This window comes from Felis catus, chromosome F1, assembly GCF_018350175.1.
Source record: "Felis catus isolate Fca126 chromosome F1, F.catus_Fca126_mat1.0, whole genome shotgun sequence".
Classification (NCBI taxonomy): Eukaryota; Metazoa; Chordata; class Mammalia; order Carnivora; family Felidae; genus Felis; species Felis catus.
Window position 1 is genome coordinate 64,318,402 of NC_058384.1, and position 22,060 is coordinate 64,340,461.

A 22,060-nucleotide genomic window follows, 5' to 3' on the forward strand; every position below is an offset into this window, starting at 1 on the left:
CATTGCCAAGTAGTATAAACCACATCTTCTTTATGACTCATAAGAGGTTTATGAATTTTATTTAGCTTTTGCCTTTCTTGAACTTCTGTATTTTGTTTCTTTTTTCTATTTCTTAATTTTATGATTGGCTTATTTTTTCGAAGTATACTCTGGTTTAACTTGTAAAGGAACAAATTTTTGAGTTGCTGGCTTATTTTTATTGTATTTATTAATTTTCTAATGTATTTGTATATAGAGGTCATTAGTTTTCAGCGTTTCTTCTAATACAGTATGTGCACTTAACGCCCTAGATTATACATTTTTAATTTGCGTTCAGTTTAAAATTATTTTTGCCTTTTACCGTGTCTCGTGTGTGTCAGACTTCTCATCTCCCTCTCTTCCACTTCCACCTGTAGCTGCAAGGAGAGACTTCAGCTGCCCCTAGTGGCCCAGTGCTTGTACATCAGAACTTAAGATTTAACTTTCAGGCCTGATTCCTGCAGCCATGTCTGTTAGCTCCCAGAGCAATAGCGTATGAGGAAAGATCAGACCATCTGCCCTATCTTTTCCCGCTTCATACAGAAGAATAAAATCAGTAAATGTGGCATTTAGCTCTGCTCTCTTTTGAACCATTTCCTGTCTATACCGCTGTGCAAATGGCACTTGGCGAAAGAGCAGCGAGAAGATCCAAAGTCGTGTCCTAGGCTTGCTCCATGTCCTTCCAGGCTAGATTTTCCCCCTTGCTTGCTGAAAGTTGAATCCGCTGACTCCTGTTTGCAGGGACTACGGGATCATCCGAACTCTGGATTTACCCATCTATGTCACGCGGGTGAAGGGCAACAATGTGTATTGCCTGGATAGGGAGTGTCGTCCTCGGGTGCTCACCATTGATCCCACGGAGTTCAAGTTCAAGCTGGCCCTGATCAACAGAAAATACGATGAGGTACGAAACGAGAGGGCCCCCTAGGGGTGCCAGAGGGCAGCACTGCTTTCTCCCTGAGTGATGTCTCCTTCCTGCCCTGCCGCACCCCACGCGTCTAGGTGCTGCACATGGTGAGAAATGCGAAACTAGTTGGCCAGTCTATCATCGCTTACCTCCAGAAGAAGGGCTACCCTGAGGTGGCCTTGCATTTCGTCAAGGACGAGAAAACTCGCTTTAGCCTGGCACTGGAGTGTGGGAACATCGAGGTGAGGGGGACAGGGTCCTAAGCCCCATGTCGTTATAGAGAATGTGAGAGGGTGCGGGCTGCAGCGTGGAGGGTGCGTGCCTCTTCGGCGAGGAGGATGGAGTCTGAGATGGTCCGGGTCGTCAGACGGCGCTGTCTTCCTGTTGCGGCTTGCCCGTCTCTGCTACTTGCTGCCTCTGCTTCTGCCACAGCAATGCTACTGTCCTCATTGTCCGTTACTCTGAATCCATTAGCCTCTAGCGTAGGAGCAACATGGCAGGGACTCTGAAAGTTCTCATTTCCTTCACCTTTTACTTGCCGATTGGCTGCTCAGATGAACAGGTACTTAGGAAATATTGGGACCTAGACGTACAGGCATTATTGTTAAACGGGGAGGTGGCTTAGGTACATTGACTCTCTGGTTCTGAACTTCCTTATTATTTCTTATCTTTTCTAAAGCCCCCGGAGATCTTTAGACCTAGCAAGTGGAAAATAAGGTAGCTAAGCAAGAACTGACCCTGTGGAGTCAGCAACTGCTAGGAGATGATTTCGTTTGTCAGAGTAAATTTCTGAGGAGGAGGATGTGTGATGTGATCCTTCTCTCCGTGGAGCCAAAGGGATCCTGTTTGGTGATAGGATTTTCAGTAGAATTAGACTGAATGGTAGGAGTGATTGCAACTATAGAGAGTCTGTGGGAGATTTATGTAGAGGCGGATACTTCGACCATGGTCCCTGCTTTTGAGTCAAGATACCCGCCAACCTGTTACCTCTGACCCTGGGGGTTCTTTAGATTGCTCTGGAAGCAGCCAAAGCACTGGATGACAAGAACTGCTGGGAAAAGCTGGGAGAAGTGGCCTTGCTACAGGGGAACCACCAGATTGTGGAAATGTGTTATCAACGCACCAAAAACTTCGACAAACTTTCTTTCTTGTACCTTATCACTGGCAACCTGGAGAAACTTCGCAAGATGATGAAGATTGGTGAGCCCCAGAAGCTAAGGGTGGGGAGCGGGGGCCTTGAGGGAAGGTGAAGGCAGGTAGAGGGGAGGAGAGAGGGAACTTCGGGAAGAAGACCTAACCTGGTATCTTACTGACTTGATGCAGCTGAGATCCGAAAGGACATGAGTGGCCATTATCAGAATGCACTCTACCTGGGTGACGTGTCTGAGCGGGTGCGGATCCTGAAGAATTGTGGGCAGAGTAAGTAAGCATGCGGGACTCACCAGCTCCTTTGGGGCTTAGAAAGTATTTTCTCTTTGTGGTGAGTTACCCTTTGGTTACCCTAGTGGTGAGGTATTTCCCTTTGTTGTGCATTTTTCCAGAAGAGAGAGCATGCTCCTACCATGCTCAGAAGACATGCTTCAGGGCCAAACGGAGGTACAGCCAGAATATTCAGTCTGTCCAAGCACTCTTAGGAAGACAGTTAATAGTCATGGAGGAACTAGGAGGTTAGGAGGTTTTAAAAGGTCCTGAAGCAGATACCCTAGTAAATATAGTTGGTTAGAGGTCGTTAGAGGTTTTTTTTGTTTTTTTTTTTTTTACTTCAAGTCTGGAAGTTTTACTCATTTACTTATTTATTTGTTATAGTCGTGTTTTTTCAAGTTTATTTATTTATTTTGAGAGAGAGAGAGCATGTGCGTGCGTGCAAGTGGGGAAGGGCAGAGAGAGGGGGAGAGATTGAGGATCCCAAGCAGGCTGTGTGCTGTTAGCGTGGAGTCCAGCGTGGGGCTTGAATCCCTGAACTGAGATCAGGACCTGAGCTGAAACCAAGAGTCAGACGTTCAACTGACTGAGCCACAGCCACCCAGGTGCCCTCTTATTTACGTGTTTATATATTCTCAAAGGGAATTTTCTGAGAACCCACTGTGTACCAAGCACAGTGCTAGCATTTGAGATACGCCAGGAAACGAGGGAGATGTGATTTGGAGGACGATGCTAAGGAGTGAAGGGGTCAGACTCAGCATATCTTGTGCGGGTGGAAACAGTGTGATCTGTTGAAGGGCTGGATGTGGGATGTGAGGATTGGAGTCAGGGACGATTCCCAGGTTCTTGTCAGCATCGATGCTAGAGCTTAAGGATAAGCGAGTACATCAGTCACTTGCTGCCGTGTGGCAAATTACCCTAAAGTTGAGCGGCTTAGAGCAACAAATGCACATTACCTCAGTTTACAGCATGGCTTAGCTGGGTACCTCTGGCTCACTGTCTGTCAGGAGTCTGCATCAGGGTAGGTGTTGGCCAAGACTGCGGATGTCTCCGTCTCAAGTGGGGAGGATCCCTTCCCACGCTCACTGCATGGCTGCAGGCAGTCCTCCGGTCCTTGCGGGCTGATGGCTGGGAAATGTCAACCTTCTGCCACACAGGCGTCTCCATAGGGCAGTTTGCAACACGGCAGCTGGCTTCCCTCAGAGCAGGCAATGGCATCCAGGTGGAGGCCCCGCTCTTTGTATCCCAATCTTGGAAGTGGTATCCCGTGGCTTCTGCCACGTCCTGTTTGTTGGAAGCAAGTTAACAAGGCCATTCCACGGTTTAGGGGAGGGGATGGTGCACAGGCTTGAATACCAGGAGGCAGAGACCGCCGGGGGACATCTTGGACTTTCTACCACAAAGTCTGTTTTCTCTACAGAGTCCCTGGCCTATCTCACAGCTGCTACTCATGGCTTAGATGAAGAAGCCGAGAGCCTGAAGGAGACATTTGACCCAGAGAAGGAGACGGTAAGTTTTTATTCACATGAGTGTCTGATTACAGAATTAACTCTGAGATCGGGGGACAGTTTAAACCTCCAAGTGTCACTCTCCCATCTGGTTACCAGGAGAGGCAGAGGAATAAACGAGGTCAAAGGAGGCTCTGTAAACTTCCCCACATGATTCCTGAGAGCTGTTTGCTTTTAACCTTCTGCCTTTCAGATCCCAGACATTGACCCTAATGCCAAGCTGCTCCAGCCACCTGCGCCTATCATGCCATTGGATACCAATTGGCCGTTACTGACTGTATCCAGAGGCTTCTTTGAAGGCTCCATTGCCGGCAAGGGTAAGTGCCCACCCCTCCCGTAGTGTTTTTGTTGTCATGTGTTTGTGTTGTGAAGAGCTGTCCTCCAGAGTACCCTCAGCTCTTTGTCCTTTCTTCTGTGTGAGCGTCATGGAGCAGTGACACGCGAGTCTGAGCTGTGGTACGTTTTTTTGTTTTTTTTTAATGTTTGTTTATTTTTGAGGGAGGGAGAGAGAGAGCGAGCGAGAGAGCGAGCATGCAAGGGAAGGACAGAGAGAGAGGGAGACAGAATCTCAAGCAGGCTCTGTGCTATCAGCGCAGAGCCTGACTTGGGGCTGGAACTCAGGAACTGTGAGATCGTTACCTGAGCTGAAATCAAGAGTCGGATGCTTTCAACCCACTGAGTCGCCCAGGCACCCTATGTTTGTGTATATATGTATGTATGTATTAATAAATAGATCGATGTATGTATGGATTAATAAATAGAGAGAGAGGCAGGCTCCATACCCAGTGTGGAACCCAACGTGGAGCTTGAACTCACAACCCCAAGACCAAGACCTGAGTTTAACCGACTAAGCCACCTAGACATCCCATGTTTTAAAAATTAAAGTATATGAGATGATTAGAATTTGGAACATAGGGGGAGAAAAGAGAGTTGTCTCAGTCCAGGCCTCGGGCAGCCACTGTGACCACGTGGGTGCATTTCCTCAGGTTTTAGCGTCTGTGTGGTCAGTCCTGTTCAGTGTCTCATTATTCGTGAGGGACAGTGTTAAGGCACCGAAGCAGCAATGTCAGACTCTGTCCCGTGGGCGTTTGCAGATGTGTGCTACCACCATCCCCCACTCCCACCCTTACCTGCTCCTGTTGTCTTGGAGATGTCTGCTGGCTTATTTTTCCTGGCTGACAGCCTAGATGGACCCCAGGGCATTTTGTGCCCAGCCCCGCCCTCTCCTCTGTCTCTGACCTACCCTGTGTCCTCGTGCCCTGCACACGCTGGAGTGGCAGTAACTTGGAGATCTCGGCAGGAGACTCCAGGAGTTGCTAAGTAAAAAATGGTTCGGGGGGTAGTGTTTGGTGTCAGCAAGGCCAGTTGTTCCCGTCTCTCTTCTACTTCCTCTCTTTTTGAAACCTGCTGCGAGGTAGCATAGCATCTGTACTACAGAAGTAAATAATAAAAATATTAAGTGGACAGAGGCTTGGCATCTGCTTTTGTAAGGACGCAGCTTGCTTGCAGAAGAGGCCGGATCTCAGTCTTGCCTGGCTATAACCAGCTCCTTTGTGTTCTTCTGTCTGTAGGCAAGGGAGGAGCCCTGGCTGCTGATATTGACATTGACACCGTTGGTACCGAAGGCTGGGGAGAGGATGCGGAGTTGCAGCTGGATGAAGGTGAGAGTTCTTCTGGGGGTCTCCTGGCGGGATGGGTGGCCTGGGGTGGGGGGACGGGTGGGGGCTGGGCCGTGGGGCAGTTCTGCAGGCTTCCAGACCGTGGAACCGACAAGGATCCCAGCTTTGAGCTTTCTTCATGCTAAAATTCTGTCACTGCAAATCCGCTTTGAGCCTGGATTTTCCTTACAGATGGGTTTGTGGAGGCTACGGATGGCCTGGGGGATGACGCTCTTGGCAGGGGACAGGAAGAAGGAGGCGGCTGGGATGTGGAAGAGGACCTGGAGCTCCCTCCTGAGCTGGTGTGTGGGGTTCTCGCCCCGGGGAGGCTCCCTCTGGGTCTCCCTGTGAAAGCCGGTGGCCATACTGCCCCCCACCCGTCCCAAGGCCCTCAGAAGGGAGGGGGTGTAGATCCTCCTGACCTGATGCTTATCTCCCATCAGCCGGTCAGGCTGCAGCAACAGCAGCTTATGAAAAGGCAGCAAGCTTTGTCGTCTGTATTGGAGCTTTTGGTTTATCGTTTTGTTACTGGTAAAGCTGCCCCTGTTTTGAGGATCTTCTCCCACAAGCGCCCCCCACCCCTTCCTCCCCGGTCGAGGCTGGGAGCAAGGTCGACTGTGTTTAGACTTACCAGAACAAAGTGCTTAAACAGCTTATGAATGACTGATGTTTTTTCTCTTAGGATGTACCCCCTGGGGCAGCCGGGGGTGCTGACGACGGGTTCTTTGTGCCTCCCACCAAGGGAACCAGCCCAACTCAGGTGAGCAGGGAAGCGCAACCCTGCGGGCATGCATGTTTCTGAGCTGGCTCTGCTAGACTCGTGCGTAAAGAACGTGGCTACTCTTCTGCTCTAGGTACAGGGGAGGGTAGTTTGGGAAGAGAAGGGGCTGTGTTTCAGTTGGCTTGGGTTTTCTGTTTCTTGTTAGATCTGGTGCAATAACTCTCAGCTTCCAGTCGATCACATCCTGGCAGGCTCTTTTGAAACAGCCATGCGGGTAAGTCTTAGAGTAACGTTGGCTCTTGCGGAGTGTTTGTCACCCGGGGTCCCCAGGGAGACGGTTGACTCCTCTTAACCAAATGGAAATTAACCTATGCACGAGGGCAGAGGCATGTATTTATCGTGGAAACCCCGGTCTTGCCTAGGGAAGGTAGCCTCCTAAGGCCTTCTTCTACCGGGTGGATCTTTCCAGCCATCTCCCTCCCATTTATAGTCTGCTTTCTGGCTCACATCAGTAAGTTAGCGGGCCCCAGGAGCAGGTATGTTACGATAGCAACAGCAGTAACTCCAGTAACTACAAATGCAACAACCACTAACATTGACATACTGTGTGTCGGGCACTATCCTGAATGCTTTATAGGTATTACTAAACGAGGTAGGTCCTATAATTAAGTATAATTTACTGATGAGGAAACAAGTACGGAGAAGTTAAGTACCTTGCCCAAGGTTAGCGAGTTTTGCAGTGGCAAGGTCACGATTTTTATATTTCTTTCCTCTTGTATTCTAGCTCCTTCACGACCAGGTGGGGGTGACCCAGTTTGGCCCCTACAAGCAACTGTTCCTACAGACCTATGCCCGAGGCCGCACCACCTATCAGGCTCTGCCCTGCCTGCCCTCCATGTATGGCTACCCTAATCGCAATTGGTAAGGCCCCTTGCTCCTGGCTTCTGTGTCTTCCAGCGTGGGGTGGATATTTCAGATGATAGCCTGAGGGACAGTTAATGGTCGTCCCAGAGGGGAGGTTTCCTAGTAGGAAGGAACTTGGGCTCGACACTCTGTGAGGTTTGGTTTATACATCTGCGTCCAGTTCCCCCACCTGTTTCCCCTTTGAGTCTAGTGGATTCCGGGTTATCCCTTTTTCTTCTTGCTTTTCCAAACTTCCAGGAAGGATGCGGGGCTGAAGAATGGCGTGCCAGCCGTGGGCCTGAGGCTCAATGACCTCATTCAGCGGCTACAGCTGTGCTACCAGCTCACCACAGTTGGCAAGTTCGAGGAGGCCGTGGAAAAATTCCGTTCCATTTTACTCAGTGTGCCCCTGCTCGTCGTGGACAATAAGCAGGAGATTGCGGAGGTAGGAGGGGGTAGCCCATCCTAGTCCCGGGTAGCCCATCCTAGTCCCGGGTAGCCCATCCTAGTCCCGGGTAGCCCATCCTAGTCCCGGGTAGCCCATCCTAGTCCCGGGTAGCCCATCCTAGTCCCGGGTAGCCCATCCTAGTCCCGGGTAGCCCATCCTAGTCCCGGGTAGCCCATCCTAGTCCCGGGTAGCCCATCCTAGTCCCGGGTAGCCCATCCTAGTCCCGGGTAGCCCATCCTAGTCCCGGGCACCCGCACGGTCTTGCCTCTGTGCCGTGACCTTGCTTTGCCCCTCTCTCAAGGCCCAGCAGCTTATCACCATTTGCCGTGAGTACATTGTGGGCCTGTCCATGGAGATAGAAAGAAAGAAGCTTCCCAAAGAGACTCTGGAACAGCAGAAGCGCATCTGTGAGGTACGATCTCTCTGGGCTTCTGCGCGGTGCAGAGAGGTCCGCCCCTTCACCCTCCATTAGGTCTGAATTCAGTCTGGGGAGTAAGAGAAGTTTGGGCCTACTTCTCTGAGGAGAGGGTGTATTTTTCTACGCTTCTTCATTCCATCAGGCCTTCGCACCCCGGGGGCAGAAGATCGCAATGCCTTGTAGTCAGCCCCGTTTTTGTTTGCTTTGTGTTGTGTTTAATGCGTGTGCCGCAGCTTAGAAATGACCTGTGTCTGCTGTACCATCAGCCTGGCATGTGTCCCCCTCTCTGTCCACCAGATGGCAGCCTATTTCACCCACTCCAACCTGCAGCCTGTGCACATGATCCTGGTGCTGCGCACGGCCCTCAACCTCTTCTTCAAGCTCAAGAACTTTAAGACAGCTGCCACCTTCGCTCGGCGCCTGTTGGAACTTGGGCCCAAGCCAGAGGTGGCTCAACAGGTAGATGGGAGCTCCTTCCTCAGGCATAAAGGGACCAGACCGGCTCTCACATGGAGGGAGTGGAAGCCAAGGCCTTTGCCTCTAAAACAAAGCACTGAATAACAACATTCAACGGAAGGAGGCAACCGAACGCCGTCTTCTCTTTACTTAGTGGCAAGGGTGCCTCCTTTTGTTCTTGGAAGGCGAACTCGTAACTCCTTCAGACAAGGCACAGGTGTAGAGTGACCTGCAACCTAGAAGAGCTCCGCCTTCCCGTCCCTGAGCTCTGCTACCTGTTCCCACCGCTGCTAACCTCCACACACAGGTCCCGTTACTTGGGGTCTCTGAAGGCATTCCTCCTGGGCGGTGGAAGCCAATTTTAACCCTTTGAGTCCTGGCTCTGATCATCTCCAGGCTTGGTGGAGGACTGTGGGTCTAGATCCGTGGAACCACTGATACTGAGAAGGGGAGATCCTGATGCAGCAGGAGTGGTGATTGTTGTGACCCCTTCACGTGTGTCCTGTACAAAAGGACATACTCGTTCACTCAGTACAATGGCATCTTGACTCAAGGAAATTACTGAACCGTGGTGAGTTGTGACGTGCAGCTTTCAGTCCTCTTAAATACTCCTTCCCTCCCTTAGACCCGCAAAATTCTGTCTGCGTGTGAGAAGAACCCCACAGACGCCTGCCAGCTCAGCTACGACATGCACAACCCCTTTGACATCTGTGCTGCGTCTTACCGGCCCATCTACCGTGGGAAGCCCGTGGAGAAATGTCCACTCAGTGGGGCCTGCTATTCCCCTGAGTTCAAGGGTCAAGTCTGCAAGGTCACTACAGTAAGTACTATCCTCTAGAAAGACATCCAGGATATGGAGGGAAGAGGAAAGAAAGAGAAAATAGAAAGAAGCGTGTTGGTTCTTTTTTTCTTCCGTTTTTGCCTCTAGCTCCTTAAGACAGTGATACTAAAGAAAACTAGAGCTTCTCCCCACTGCTGTTTACTGAGCAGTAACAGATCTTAACCACATACTCTGCTGTACTCACTGAGGAGTGGAGGGGGTAAGCTTTCTGGGCTGTGCACCCTCACAGATTCCCTAACTTTTCCCCTGTTTCCTTTTCCACAGGTGACAGAGATTGGCAAAGATGTCATTGGTTTAAGGATCAGTCCTCTGCAGTTCCGCTGAGGCTCCCTCTGGTGCGTGCAGGGTCAAACACCGTATTTTCCTCTAGAGAACCAATCTCTGTATCCTAACTTCTTTCTTCCCTCAGCTGCCCTTCAAATTATTGACGTTGAGCTGTCCTGCCCTAAAACTTAATGTCCCTTTCTCCTCTTCTATGGTTAATCAAAATGTCTAGACCTCTCTGTCGTCTTGTCAAGGTGACTACAGTTGTGGTGATCTCCTTCCCGGCTTAGATCGCTCAAGGAACAGATGAAAATTCCGTGATGAAACTTTGCCTACTGCATTCCTTCAGTGTTTATCTTTTCCCTCCCCACCACCTTTGTATCTTTCTTTTGGATGGAAGCCGGATGTGATAAATAAGGCCGTAACTTTTACTCAGCCACAGCAAACTCTTAGCCATCCCCCCACGCCGTTTTCCTTGGGCATGTAAACTCCCAGGCAGGTACCCTGTGTGTACCCAGGAACTCAAAAGTCTGAGAAGAAACTGGTTTCCCAAGAGTGCACATCACTTTTCATTGGTTTGTTCTTTATAGCCATTGTTCTTGTGTTTGTTTCTCACACTTAATAAAGTAAATTTCTATGACAGTTTTGTGGCTCCGTTTGTTTCCTGGACACTCTCATGTTCCTACTTTATGTAGCTGCCCCACCAAAGCAGATGTCTTTTTTTTCTTCTTTTTTTTTTACTTAGAGAGAGTGAGACAGAGAATCTGAAGTAGGCTCCAGGTTCCACGTTGTCAGTGCAGAGCCCGACCCGGGGCTTGAAGCCACAAACCGTGAGGTTGTGACCTGAGCCGAAGTTGGACGCTCAACGGACTGAGCCACCCAGGCACCCCAATATCTTTTTTTTTATTACAAAAGTAATAAACACCCACTATCTTTTTAAAAAATACATTTTTTTCATACGATACATTAAACTGTGAGAACATAGCAAGTAGCTCCCCTGTTCCGTTACTGACAGCAACCTTTCCCCTTTTGCTAGTTATAGCCAGTACTTACTGAGCACCTACCGGGTACTTCTCGCTGTTCTAGACGTTTTACAGGTAATACACATATTACAGCAGTTACGTTGGCAATACGGGGTTTTGCTTATCGTGTGCTAAGACTACATTGGGTAGATTGGCATGCTGTGTTTTTGATTATAGTTTGTACTTTTCATTTTAAACTCCGTTTCAGGGGCGCCTGGGTGGCTCAGTCGGTTAAGCATCCGACTTCAGCTCAGGTCGTGATCTCACAGTTTGTGGGTTCGAACCCCACGTTGGGCTGATAGCTCAGAGCCTGGAGCCTGCTTTGGACTCCGTGTCTCCCCCTCTCTCTGTCCCTTCCCCACTCTCTGTTTCTCTCTCAAAAATAAACATTTTAAAAATGCTGTAAAATAAGGTTTGGCAACCGCTTTCACTATACATTAGGGAGGAGGTGAATAAATATGGAAAGGAGGTGCTAGGAGTATCACACTAGTAAGGATAGGAAAGCAGAAGCAAGTTTAAGAGATTATGCAAAGGACAAATCATGTTTCAACTCCGTCACAGTTCTCTCCAGTTACCTGCAGTATTTTTTTTTTTTGACCTCCAGTATTTTTCTTATTAACATGTTTATATTAACATAATAGTATAGGGGTGCCTGGGTGGCTCAGTCAGTTGAGCGTCCGACTTCAGCTCAGGTCATGATCTCACGGTCCATGAGTTCGAGCCCCGCGTCGGGCTCTGGGCTGACGGCTCAGAGCCTGGAGCCTGCTTCAGATTCTGTGTCTCCCTCTCTCTCTGACCCTCCCCCATTCATGCTCTGTCTCTCTCTGTCTCAAAAATAAATAAACATTAAAAAAAAAAATAACATAATAGTATAAAGCCAGGCGAAATACCTATAATATGTGCTTGATATAACTACAGTCCTATTAGAGACATACATGTAAGTGGGTTGGAGTTCAATGAGAAAGCCTGGAACAACAGGTGTGGGGGAGAAAGCAGTTAATCAGAGAAGGATTAGGTTATAGAAGTTTAGAATTGAAAAGAACTTTGAGGCCTAGAGTGATAACGGGTTTTGAACAAAAGTACTTAGTTACGGGGGCGCCTGGGTGGCTCAGTCGGTTAAGCGGCCGACTTCGGCTCAGGTCATGATCTCGAGGTCCGTGAGTTCAAATCCCGCGTCAGGCTCTGTGCTGACAGCTCAGAGCCTGGATCCTGTTTCGGATTCTGTGTCTCCCTCTCTCCGACCCTCCCCCGTTCATGCTCTGTCTTTCTCTGTCTCAAAAATAAATGTTAAAAAAAAGTACTTAGTTACAGAATTGGGACTGGGACTTAAGTCTTCTGACTTTCAGTTCAGAATGTTTTCTCCTCACTCACCACTTGTGTCTGGAAGAACACAGTACGGTTTGCACAGGTATGATTTAAAAACCCTGTGCCCTATCTGTGCCGGAAAGAGTACCTAAACTGGTACTCGACACGGTACTCAAGTGTGCGTTTAGGAAGCTAAGGACGGAAGCCATGAAGTGACTTCATTTAGTTTAGTTTTGTTTTGTTTTTAATGTTTACTTTTGAGAGAAAACGTGAGTGGGGGAGGGGCAGAAAGAGGGGACTCTGCCGCTGACGGCAGGAGTCCCATGGGGGGGCTTGAACTCATGAACTGTGAGCCAAACTGGGCCAAACTCAGACGCTCAAACGGCTGAGCCACCCCAGCGCCCCTAAGTGACTTCACTCAGATGTGATTTCTCCCTTTTAAGCTTTATAGCGCTTGACCCTTCTTTTAAGACATTTGCCTTGTACCATCCTGTGTGTACCTCTCAGTCTCATCCTACCTCCAGCCTAATCCTCAGGCAGCTCTTTTACAGCAGGGGCTGGTCCCATCTGTGTCACTCTCCTGGGTTGTGCCCCGCACAGGATCCTGCACAACAGTGGATGCGCTCTAAATGCTAACACAGATTTGCGTGGGAGGCAGTTCTGACCCATCTGAAGAGGAGAACCATCCCAGAGGAGGGAAGGGGTGTCTGGAGTTGTCTTTTACCGAGCCTCCCCCCGCTTCACTGGATTAGAGGTTGGGTTCTATATGGAGAAAAGGGGATGGTTCGGGGGAGGTAGGTCTATGGCTACCACGATGAATGGTCCTCTGGCTCAATCCGAGGTTCCAGACTTGCTTTTTCTGCCTGAATTGCTCCAACGCACCCTGTGCTCTAACTAAGCTCCTAGTCCTGTGTCCTTCATTCTGGCAACCCTGTCGGAGAATAGGAGAGACAGCCGCCGGATCCCGCGGAGAAGTGTGCCTCATCAGGGTCCGGGAGGGCTGCGAGTGGCCAGTGAGAGCCAGCGGGGTTGTAGGCCCTCGCCTAGGAGCTGAGCTTACAGCAGTGAAGACCACGGATGGCAGTCCTCGCCCGCTGGGTGTTCAAATTCCACGCAGTGCCTGGGGGGCCAGTGCAAACAAGGAAGTAAAATCAATAGAATGTCAGAGAGTGCTAAGTGTTGAGAAGCATATGATGAAAGAGTCTCTTCTCTGGATAACGCGAGAAGTTGAAATAAAGGAAACCGGGCTAATCAGTAACCTGGTAGAATTTCACAGTGAGTTCCACTCCGTTAGTTCAACGGTTCCTGGCGAGAAAGAAAAAAACCAAAATCCAACCCACAGAGCTTCCTGTCCCTTTAAAAATGGCGGCTCCGGCCCGGCCTGCGCTACTACTGGTTGCACGAGGACAAGGGGAGGGGCGCGGGGGCGGGGCCGAGGCACGGACGCCGCGAAGCCCCGCCTCCTACGGCAAGCCGGAGGTAGCAAGATGGCCGCCGCTGAGGAGGCTTTTGGTGCTGGGGCCGACGCGGACCGGGAATTGGAAGAGCTGCTGGAAAGTAAGAACTCGTAAAGGGGAAGGCCCGACGGTGGGCGGTTGTAAGGGCTCATTCCGGGGCAAACTGCGCCCGAGATATTGGGGGCGGAGCGGGAGAGGCTTTCCAAAGGTTGGCCGGGGGCAGAGGGTCTGCCTGTGACTCCGAAGAAAATCTCTGGGTCACCCTCTCCTTCTTCCGCGGCGGGAGCTCGGGAGCCCACGTTGGGCCCCAGAGCGTCTCAGACCGTTGATCTCCCTGCCGGAGGGGAAGCAGTAGCCCGCCGGACGGTGTTTCACGATCCGGCGCCGAACCCCCCTAGGTTTCGGTGAGCAAGTTCTTGTTAACCTAACTTCCTTCCCGCCAGCGGCAGTTTTCGGTCTTTGGTGGGCTGCGAACCCGACGCTCACCGACTGCTCGCGTTAAGGGTCGACCAGCCCTTGGCGCGGCCTTCTGTGCGCTGCCCTCTCCCCCCTTTTTTCCTCTCGCCAAGCCTTTCACCTTTCCCTCCCTGGGCCCCATTCCAGTACTTTCGCCGTGTCAGACAGCTCAAGCCGACTCCCTTCCATTACTCTGAAAAACTGAGGGGGAGAGGGCTTTAGGGGGAGACAGCCCATCCTCCGGAAAGAGGCTGGATGTTCTTTTCTTCCCCGCCCTCCGCTCTTCTGTTGGTTTCTTGCCCACAGTGGGGCCAGTGTCCTCCCGCTAAGCCCAGCAAGCGGATTGGTGGTGAGGACTCAGGTTTTTAGAGCAGAGGTGAATATGTTTTGTCTCTTGCCCAGTCACAGAGATGTGGGCAGGCAGAAGGATGAACAGAAACGGTGAGGAGTGCCAAGTGACTCTGTGGATTGGCACATAGTTATCTGCGGAGATGAGGCCAGAGGAAGCTCTAGGAACTTTGCCCAGGGAGGGCTGAACCCGGCGTTAGGAGAAGAGAGTTTAATGTCCCCCAGGGACTGTCGCGTGCTATCCCTCAGTTTGTGCGAGTACCAGGACCCACGGGAAGCGGGGTGGAACGTCTTGTGGCTTTTGCTTTCTTGCCAAAAATTACGCCCTCGAGGGCTCCAGAGTGAGTTCAGGAGTTTAAGGACACCTGTGTTCTCTGCTCTCGTTGGATATTTGTGTGGGATTTCTGGGGAATCGGTAGAATGTGGCAAGGAAGTCGCTGCGTAGATGGAGATGTCTTTGCAGGGCTTTTAAGTCTCTCTTTCCTGCTATGAGAGAGACGCCTCTTCCACCTTTAGGGATTTCTTCCTCTTTGATCCCAATAAATTGGGTAATGAAGAGGGAAGTGGGCAACTTATTGAGGGGCGGGCCAGGAGAGGCACACTTAAAAGGGAGATGACACTTTGAAAGACTGTCCTCTTAATGCTGTGCCCAGAACTTACCCCGCCCCCCCACCAAGCCTTGAATCCTCATCCGTCCCCAACACACACACTATGTCTCTTGTCTCTGAAGGTGCTCTTGATGATTTCGATAAGGCCAAACCCTCCCCAGCACCCCCTCCTACCACCACGGCCCCTGATGCTTCGGGGCCCCAGAAGAGATCGCCAGGAGACACTGCCAAAGTATAAATTCCACCCTCTTAAGGGAGGGTGGGGGGGGGTGTGGGCAAGCACCTGCAAGCAGAGGTGGGGCAGGCCCCTGTGGGCTGGAGTGGATTGGGGGGAGGGGGCCTGGCCTGACCCTGAGGATGGAGTGGTGGGATCTTGAGGAAGTGCTTCGAAGAGAAGGCAGATTTAAAAGGTTGGGTTGGGAATGGCACCCTATACCCTTCCCTCAGTGCCCGGTGCCTTTCTTACTGTCCTCCTGAAAAGAGGTAGTTAGAATGTCCAGTGGAGGTGGGCAGGAGGGCAGCACTGCATTTCCCAGAGCCCCTGCCTGTGGCTTCTGTCGGTGGGGGCCAAGTAAGAGATGCATTTTGGCCCCACCCTTCGCTGCAGGATGCCCTCTTCGCCTCCCAAGAGAAGTTTTTCCAAGAACTGTTCGACAGCGAGCTGGCTTCCCAAGCCACTGCAGAATTCGAGAAGGCCATGAAGGAGTTGGCTGAGGAAGAGCCCCATCTGGTGGAGCAGTTCCAAAAGCTCTCAGAGGCTGCCGGGAGAGTGGGTGAGGAGGCGGCCCTGGGGGGCTGGAGACCCCTGAACAGACCTCCACAGTGTTTGTTGCGCACAGAGAGCACTCTTAGTCAAGCTGACAGCACTCATCATATCACGGCCATCGGGTGGGACCAGGAGATGGGAGGAGGGACGGGGACACTGCGTCATGCGAGGGGGCGAGGCTGAAAAGTCACAGAAAAGATTACTGAAAACTGACCATTTTAAAGGTCATAGTGTTGTGGGTGTCTTCGTGGAGAACAAAGTGACACCCGGTTCGAGTAGATCTGTGAAAGTGACTGTGAAGGTGACCACGAAGGATTCAGAGGTTTGGAGTGCTAGTGACTCACCAGTAAATGCTGCGTATCCAAGCTGATAACCAGCGCAGTCTGGGGAAGCAGACAGTAAAAGTCCAAAAGACTTGGCCTTTCTCCATCTTTCCTAGGCAGTGATGCAACCTCCCAACAAGAATTTACATCTTGCCTGAAGGAGACACTAAGTGGACTTGCCAAAAATGCCACTGATCTTCAGGTGAGGGGAAGGGGCAGGGGCCATGAGAGCCCGTCAGACACATCAGCAAACAGACTCTCTTGGGTAGCATCTGAAGTCTGTCCCTGCCACACTCTTTTGCTGCTGGCAAGTTTAAATAGTTCTTTCCCACTTGAAAGGGTGCTAAGCATCCCAAGAAGGCACTGTCTTCAACTTACGATGGGGTTACATCCTGGTCAATCCATCGTAAGTTGGAAATACCACAAGTTGAAAATGCATTTAATACACCTACCCTACCAAACATCACAGCTTAGCCGCACCTACCTTGAGTGTGTTTAGAACACTTATGTTAGCCTGTGGGTCTGCAAAATCACCCAACACCAAGCCTATTTCCTAGTAAGGTGTTGAGTATCCCGTGTAATTTAGTGAATGCTGTACTGAAAGTAGAAAACAGAATGGTTACGTGGGGACAGAGTGGTTGTCAGTGTCATCAGTCGTTGATCCTGGTGATCACGTGACTGCCTGGGAGCCACGGCCACCGTGACATCTCGAGGGAGTATCATCGCCAGCCCCGGTCAAGGATCCAAATTGAAAATTTGAAGTAAAGTTTCTCCTGAATGTACATCCTCTTCACACCATCTAAAACTGAAAAGTGGTCTTAAGTCGGACCATCTGTATTTGCCCACCTCTCTCCTGTCCTTTCTAGAACTCAGGCATGTCAGAGGAGGAACTGACCAAGGCCATGGAAGGGCTGGGCATGGAAGAAGGGGATGGGGAAGGGAACATCCTCCCCATCATGCAGAGTATCATGCAGAACCTACTGTCCAAGGACGTGTTGTACCCATCACTGAAGGAGATTACAGAAAAGGTTTGTGAACTTCTGTTTCTGCCTTTCCTCCTCATTTTCCACTGTGTCGACGACGCCTGTGGGCTACCTTGTCTGCCTCGAGCCTACAGAGCTGGAGTAACTCGAGTGCACAGTCTCTCTGCTCTTTTCTCCTTTGTTTATTTGGAACAGGAGAGTGGGGAGGAGCTGTGTCTTTGGGAATAAACGTACCACACTGAAGATGCTTAAGGCAGAAGGGGAGGCTCTTCAGCTCTGGTTTTCTGTAAACTGGTTCGAGGCTGTTGTCTGATCAACCCTTTCTTGTATTTCTTACCAGTCGTTTCTCTGACGATGATTTACTGGCTTTATGCTATAAACAATTTAAGATAGTGTAAAAGATGGTCCTTGCTGTCAAAGAGCTTACGGTTTCACTAAAGAAACAAAATACGGGAACAGAAGCTTTTCAACGACACGGTGCAACATGCGGTCAAGAGTGAAGTGGACAGTGGAGACCAGGACGCAGCAGACTGGGGTCCAGGTGCACCAAATCCAACTGTCAAGCGAAGAGTGGTTCTTGACATTTATAAAGGTTGTAAAATCAGAACAGACAAAGGAAAGAACATGTGACAGAGAGATCACACATGGCCCATAAAGGCTAAAATGTTTACTGTCTGGCTCTTCACAGAAGAAGTGTGCCGTCCTCTGGTAACTGTAAATGCTGGCACAGCCAGGTGACGTGGTTGGAGTCAGTGCTGCTGACGTCCTTAGTTTTGACTTCCCCTGGGTCCCCTCCCCCTTCGGATTTTCTTGCTTTTCAGATTTTATTGCCCTTCCTATCCACCGTCCATTAATTCTTCTGCACCCGTTCTCCCTTTCCTTAGTATCCAGAATGGTTGCAGACTCACCGGGGGTCTCTTCCTCCAGAGCAGTTTGAAAAATATCAGGAACAACATAGTGTCATGGGCAAGATATGTGAGCAGTTTGAGGCCGAGACCCCCACGGACAGCGAGGCCACTCAGAAGGCTCGTTTCGAGATGGTGCTGGATCTCATGCAGCAGGTGAGGCCTCCTCTTGCCGCCTGCCCCCGGGTGCTGCTGGGTGTGTGTTCAGTGGGGCGGGTTTCTGGGAAGAAGGCCACGCTGCCAAACCCAGGTGGCGGAGGGAGCACGAGAGAGGCCGCGTAGCCTGGTCCCCAGGAGAGAGGAGAGAGACAGTGGCTCAGATACTTCTTTCGGACTGCCGTTTCGTGGGATTCTCTCCTTCTCAAGTTCCCCTTGCTTTCCAGCTACAGGATTTGGGCCACCCTCCAAAAGAGCTGGCTGGGGAGATGGTGAGTATAGCTTCTCTTAGATTTGAACCTGAGCCCAAGTTTCTGGAATTCTGTAGTCTCGAATGAGTCCACTTGAGGTGATCGCTGTGGCCACTGGGGGCGCACCTTCAACAGCTGTCGCTTGAGGTAAGAGCAGTAATCCCAGTCCCTCCGTCTCTTCTCCAGCCTCCTGGCCTCAACTTTGACCTGGATGCCCTCAATCTGTCAGGCCCACCAGGTGCCAATGGCGAACAGTGTCTGATCATGTGAAACACAACACGCGTTCGGCCCTGATTCCCAGCCATGGGGAACATCTGGAGGCAGCAGAACCACTGGGAGCCGAGGCAGGAGTGTCGTCTGCAAGAGCAGTCTGCCCACTGCCCTGTGTCATCCCAGCTGAGATTGTGCCATACCAGCTGAGGCTTTTACTCTTTCTGGTAATAAGGCCTATTGTGCGGGCCGTTTCTGTGAACCCTATCCGTCGTGGTTTCTGCTGCTAGCAAAGGCCCAGCTACCTACCAGGTGAAGGAAAGCATCCCTTTGGGGGCATGCCCTTCTTCCCCCTCCCAACTAATGTTATGTATGGCCACACTGATGTTCACTTTTACATCCAGGGTCTTTGTGCCTTGTCTCTACTCCCTCCCTCGGACTGGGGAGCAGAGACAGAGTCCTGGGGCTCCGTATTTCTCTAGTTCTTTTGGGAAGAGCCTTTGGAAATGAATGGGGAGAAATTCAGCCTGGGCTGGGGCTCTCGGTCTGTCACCGCGTCCTCTTGCCTTCAGACAGACCGTTGGGAATTCCGTGGAGGGAAAGGAAGTAGGGGCTTTTGCCTCTGATCACAGTAGGGTTGAAAGAGAAGCCCTGGGATTCTCCTCTCGCCAGGTGCTGAGCCTCCAGGTCCCTGGTGTAGTTTGAGAACTCAAGTCACCAGCTTGGGTCTTTGTATGACGCTGTGTGATCTGGGTGAACCCAGCCCTTGACCTTCCTGTGCCCCCTGCCTCTCCTCCTCTTCTCTCTTTTTAAATACCTGTTTATCCCAGCCCTTCTCTGCACCCAAGCTGTGACATGGAAGGGCCATCCACTACTCTGATTGGCCTCCTCCCTGGAAAACATACATAATTACAGTGTCAGGTCTAGGAAATGAAAGACCATTCTTCCCCAGATGTGTTCTGGCTTATTTGAGACCTCTGATTTCTCTGAATCCTGTCCCTTGATTAAGCAGGTGACTTGGGAACGGGAGTGGGGTGCAGCTCGGGTCCTTTCTCTTGACTAATAAATATTCTGATTGAGGAGTGTGGCCTGTTTTTCGTTCAGGTCTTTCTCTGATCTTCCTCGGCTTCTGTAAGCTGCAGCGTGAGGAATGTTTGCAGACCAGTTCATACCATTGCAGTGCTGGTTCTACCACCGCCCCCTTCCCCAGCTGAGGCTGCCCCTCGGTTGGCCAAGGACGCTGGATGGCCATCTTGCCTCGTTGCCTCTGGGTGTTCCAATCTGGGAAGCCCTTCAGTTGGTGTTGTATCCTAAGGTTTCACATTTTTATTATTGTTAGCAATATATTACTAACGTTTTTAAAATTATTTCTATTATCATTGTTATTTTGAGTTGATCTTGCCCTTCTCTTTGGGAACCACTGCATCTATGGACCTTGGCTGCCATGTGTTGGTGGATACTCTGGTCAGACCAGCTGGCTCTCCTGTCTCAGCACTCAGAAGATAATGCACAGGGCAGGTGACACTCAGCCTCTGAGTCACTTTGCGCTCTGAACATGCCACTTTCCATGGGTTAAGCTTTCTTACCCTTAAGACGATTCCACACTTTCTGTGGATGGGGGATTGAGCCTCAAGCTGTTTGGGAAGGTCTAGGTACTGGACCGCATCAGAATATGAAAGCCCCGGTCTGAATCTGACTCCCCTGTTGTGTAGGAGGCGGGAAAAGCGGAGGCAGACTCGTGATGGTGGTCACAGGGCCTGAATGGCCAAAAGTCTCTACCAGCCCCGTCCAAACACCGGACGAGGATAGAGAGGAGCAGGGAAGGACAAAAAGACCCTGTCCCTGAACCATGCACCTGCTGTACTGGCAGTTCTCTTTTACCGATTTTCAGTCCTGCTGTCCTAGTCAGGGCTTACTCCAGGAATCCAGACAGATGCTCTAGTCCAATTTAGTTTTGTTCCCAAGCCATTTGTTTTCATTTTGATTGAACATGAACAAACTGACCTCCAGCTCCTCTCTGTCCCGGAAGCGCTGTTGGAGTGGTTCTGGGCTCATGGAAGACAGAGCGGTCCTTCTCAAACTGTCTGCTAAAGAGCCAGGGTTTTTGTTTTGTTTATTTCACCCAGTCCTGCGTACGCTCAGATGTGTTCCCGTTGCCCGTGACAAGTGCAGTTCACACAGCGTGCCACCCACCATGCAGGCTTGGCCACACCCAAGCTGACCAGACCCCTTTCAGCAGGCTGAGTCCACTGATCATGCACCTGGACAGCACAGCAATGTCAGAACGCTAAGACATTTCTAGACACTCTGAACTTGTAACTCATCATGTTGCAGACGGGTACAAAACTGTTCACAGACCGGTACAAGTCTCTGAACCACCTTGGGTAGCACTGCTCTGGGGCCCTCCTCGGTCTCCACAGCTCCGTCGGCCACACTGGTATGTTTCTGTACTTATTCTCTCTCACGTGAGGGTTGCCTCCAGTCCACTTTTTCTTTGGCTAGGGTGTGTCGCTGTAAGGACCTCTATATTATTTTTGGAGCCTTTTCTTTTGCTTAAAAATAACCATTAAGAAGTTTAGGTTTAAGCTGTATGTAGAGTTTTTATGCTGCTCTCAGACCTTAAAGGAGGTACCCCTTTGTTCGAAGATTCTGTATGTTAGAAAATAAATTTGTAGTTGTTTGGATGGTTTCATGAGTTAAGAATCGAATTCATACAGAATTTGTGGTAATGAGGATATTTTCCCGTGACTCTGGAGACCATCCTGGCAGGGGCCCCAGGAGGTGCTTATCATACACTGTCAAGATGGCTGGGGAGCTTGGAAAAAACGATGGTCCACAGTAAACGAGGTTGAGATGATAGACCTTACGAGAAACGATCAAAAGGCTTAGAGGAAGTGGGCATGTGAGAATGAATGTATATTACACCGGAAAACCCACTAGCTGACCATGTTCCTTAGGAAGGTCTGAGGACATTTTTGTTTGTTTTATGAAGGAAAGGCACTAATGAATGGGTCACTGGCATCTTTGGGAAGTTTAGAAGTGGCTGTCTCTGTGGGTGGAGGCTGATGGCAGGGGATGTTTAAGAACTGGTTTCCCTTGTAGCAGTGGGGATGATAGGATCCTCGCGTAGCGGAAGCCAAGTGGCAACACTTAACTCTCAGAGTCAGGGTGGGCGGGTTTCCATAGGGCAGCATGTTCAAAGTGGAGATGGCTAATGGAACGTGGGTGGTCCCAGGGACCAGATAAATGGACAGCCAAGCAAGGTATTGGTTTGTATTTAATTAAGAGATCAAGAATGATTGAGCAGAAGAATGAGATCAGTAACTTGAAAAGTCAAAATTCCGGGGCGCCTGGGTGGCTCAGTCGGTTAAGCGTCCGACTTCAGCTCAGGTCATGATCTCACGGTCCGTGAGTTCGAGCCCCGCGTCGGGCTCTGTGCTGACAGCTCAGAGCCTGGGGCCTGCTTCCGATTCTGTGTCTCCCTCTCTCTCTGCCCCTCCCCTGTTCATGCTCTGTCTCTCTGTCTCAAAAAAAAATAAACATTAAAAAAAAAAAAATTCCTTGCCCATTTTTTAGGCCTGAGACAGTTCTTAGATTCAAACTATCAATTGAAAGATCCATTTACTTAGTCAACCATGTATTGGGGGAAGATTGCCCAGATTTTTTAAGTTGGAAAATAGGGATACTGGGCCTGAGTTGACTTTGA

At 50.4% G+C, this 22,060-nt stretch overlaps 2 protein-coding genes across 5 annotated transcripts in view; both read left to right on the forward strand.

Annotated features, from left to right (window-relative positions):
* COPA (COPI coat complex subunit alpha) overlaps positions 1-10,206 on the forward strand; it is a 45,380-nt gene extending 35,174 nt beyond the window's left edge. The window contains exons 18-34 of one of the 2 annotated variants that reach the window (XM_045049383.1): positions 760-922; positions 1,021-1,167; positions 1,936-2,125; positions 2,249-2,344; positions 3,768-3,856; positions 4,049-4,172; positions 5,427-5,516; positions 5,706-5,815; positions 6,196-6,273; positions 6,440-6,508; positions 7,019-7,155; positions 7,396-7,582; positions 7,887-7,997; positions 8,301-8,462; positions 9,085-9,279; positions 9,565-9,635; positions 9,797-10,206. In XM_045049383.1, the coding sequence (XP_044905318.1) occupies positions 760-922; positions 1,021-1,167; positions 1,936-2,125; positions 2,249-2,344; positions 3,768-3,856; positions 4,049-4,172; positions 5,427-5,516; positions 5,706-5,815; positions 6,196-6,273; positions 6,440-6,508; positions 7,019-7,155; positions 7,396-7,582; positions 7,887-7,997; positions 8,301-8,462; positions 9,085-9,279; positions 9,565-9,624 (2,008 nt within the window). In that variant the 3' untranslated portion in view covers positions 9,625-9,635; positions 9,797-10,206. Of the gene's footprint in view, positions 1-759; positions 923-1,020; positions 1,168-1,935; positions 2,126-2,248; positions 2,345-3,767; positions 3,857-4,048; positions 4,173-5,426; positions 5,517-5,705; positions 5,816-6,195; positions 6,274-6,439; positions 6,509-7,018; positions 7,156-7,395; positions 7,583-7,886; positions 7,998-8,300; positions 8,463-9,084; positions 9,280-9,564 lie in introns of both variants that reach the window. The other variant, XM_011291111.4, reaches the window with a different exon arrangement.
* A 3,088-nt stretch (positions 10,207-13,294) lies between these two features.
* Positions 13,295-21,043, forward strand: PEX19 (peroxisomal biogenesis factor 19). Of its 3 annotated transcripts, none has more exons than XM_003999588.5 (8): positions 13,295-13,448; positions 14,883-14,992; positions 15,368-15,533; positions 15,966-16,051; positions 16,716-16,877; positions 17,717-17,893; positions 18,121-18,165; positions 18,331-19,436. In XM_003999588.5, the coding sequence occupies exons 1-8, from the start codon at positions 13,379-13,381 to the stop codon at positions 18,412-18,414; spliced, it is 900 nt and encodes a 299-aa protein (XP_003999637.2). In that variant the 5' UTR covers positions 13,295-13,378; the 3' UTR covers positions 18,415-19,436. The 3 variants fall into 3 exon arrangements, 2 of the variants coding, with proteins under 2 accessions (XP_003999637.2, XP_006943102.2); XR_006591628.1 differs by having other exon boundaries at positions 18,121-18,291; positions 18,374-21,043; XM_006943040.4 differs by lacking the exon at positions 18,121-18,165 and having other exon boundaries at positions 18,331-21,043.
* The last annotated feature ends 1,017 nt before the right edge of the window (positions 21,044-22,060 follow it).

Excerpts from the sequence above, each read along its gene's own strand:
- PEX19 (XM_003999588.5), top strand. The coding sequence starts at position 13,379 with ATGGCCGCCGCTGAGGAGGCTTTTGGTGCTGGGGCCGACGCGGACCGG. Across the intron at positions 14,993-15,367 it reads CGCCAGGAGACACTGCCAAA|GATGCCCTCTTCGCCTCCCA; the intron begins GTATAAATTCCA and ends CCTTCGCTGCAG. Across the intron at positions 16,052-16,715 it reads AAAATGCCACTGATCTTCAG|AACTCAGGCATGTCAGAGGA; the intron begins GTGAGGGGAAGG and ends TGTCCTTTCTAG.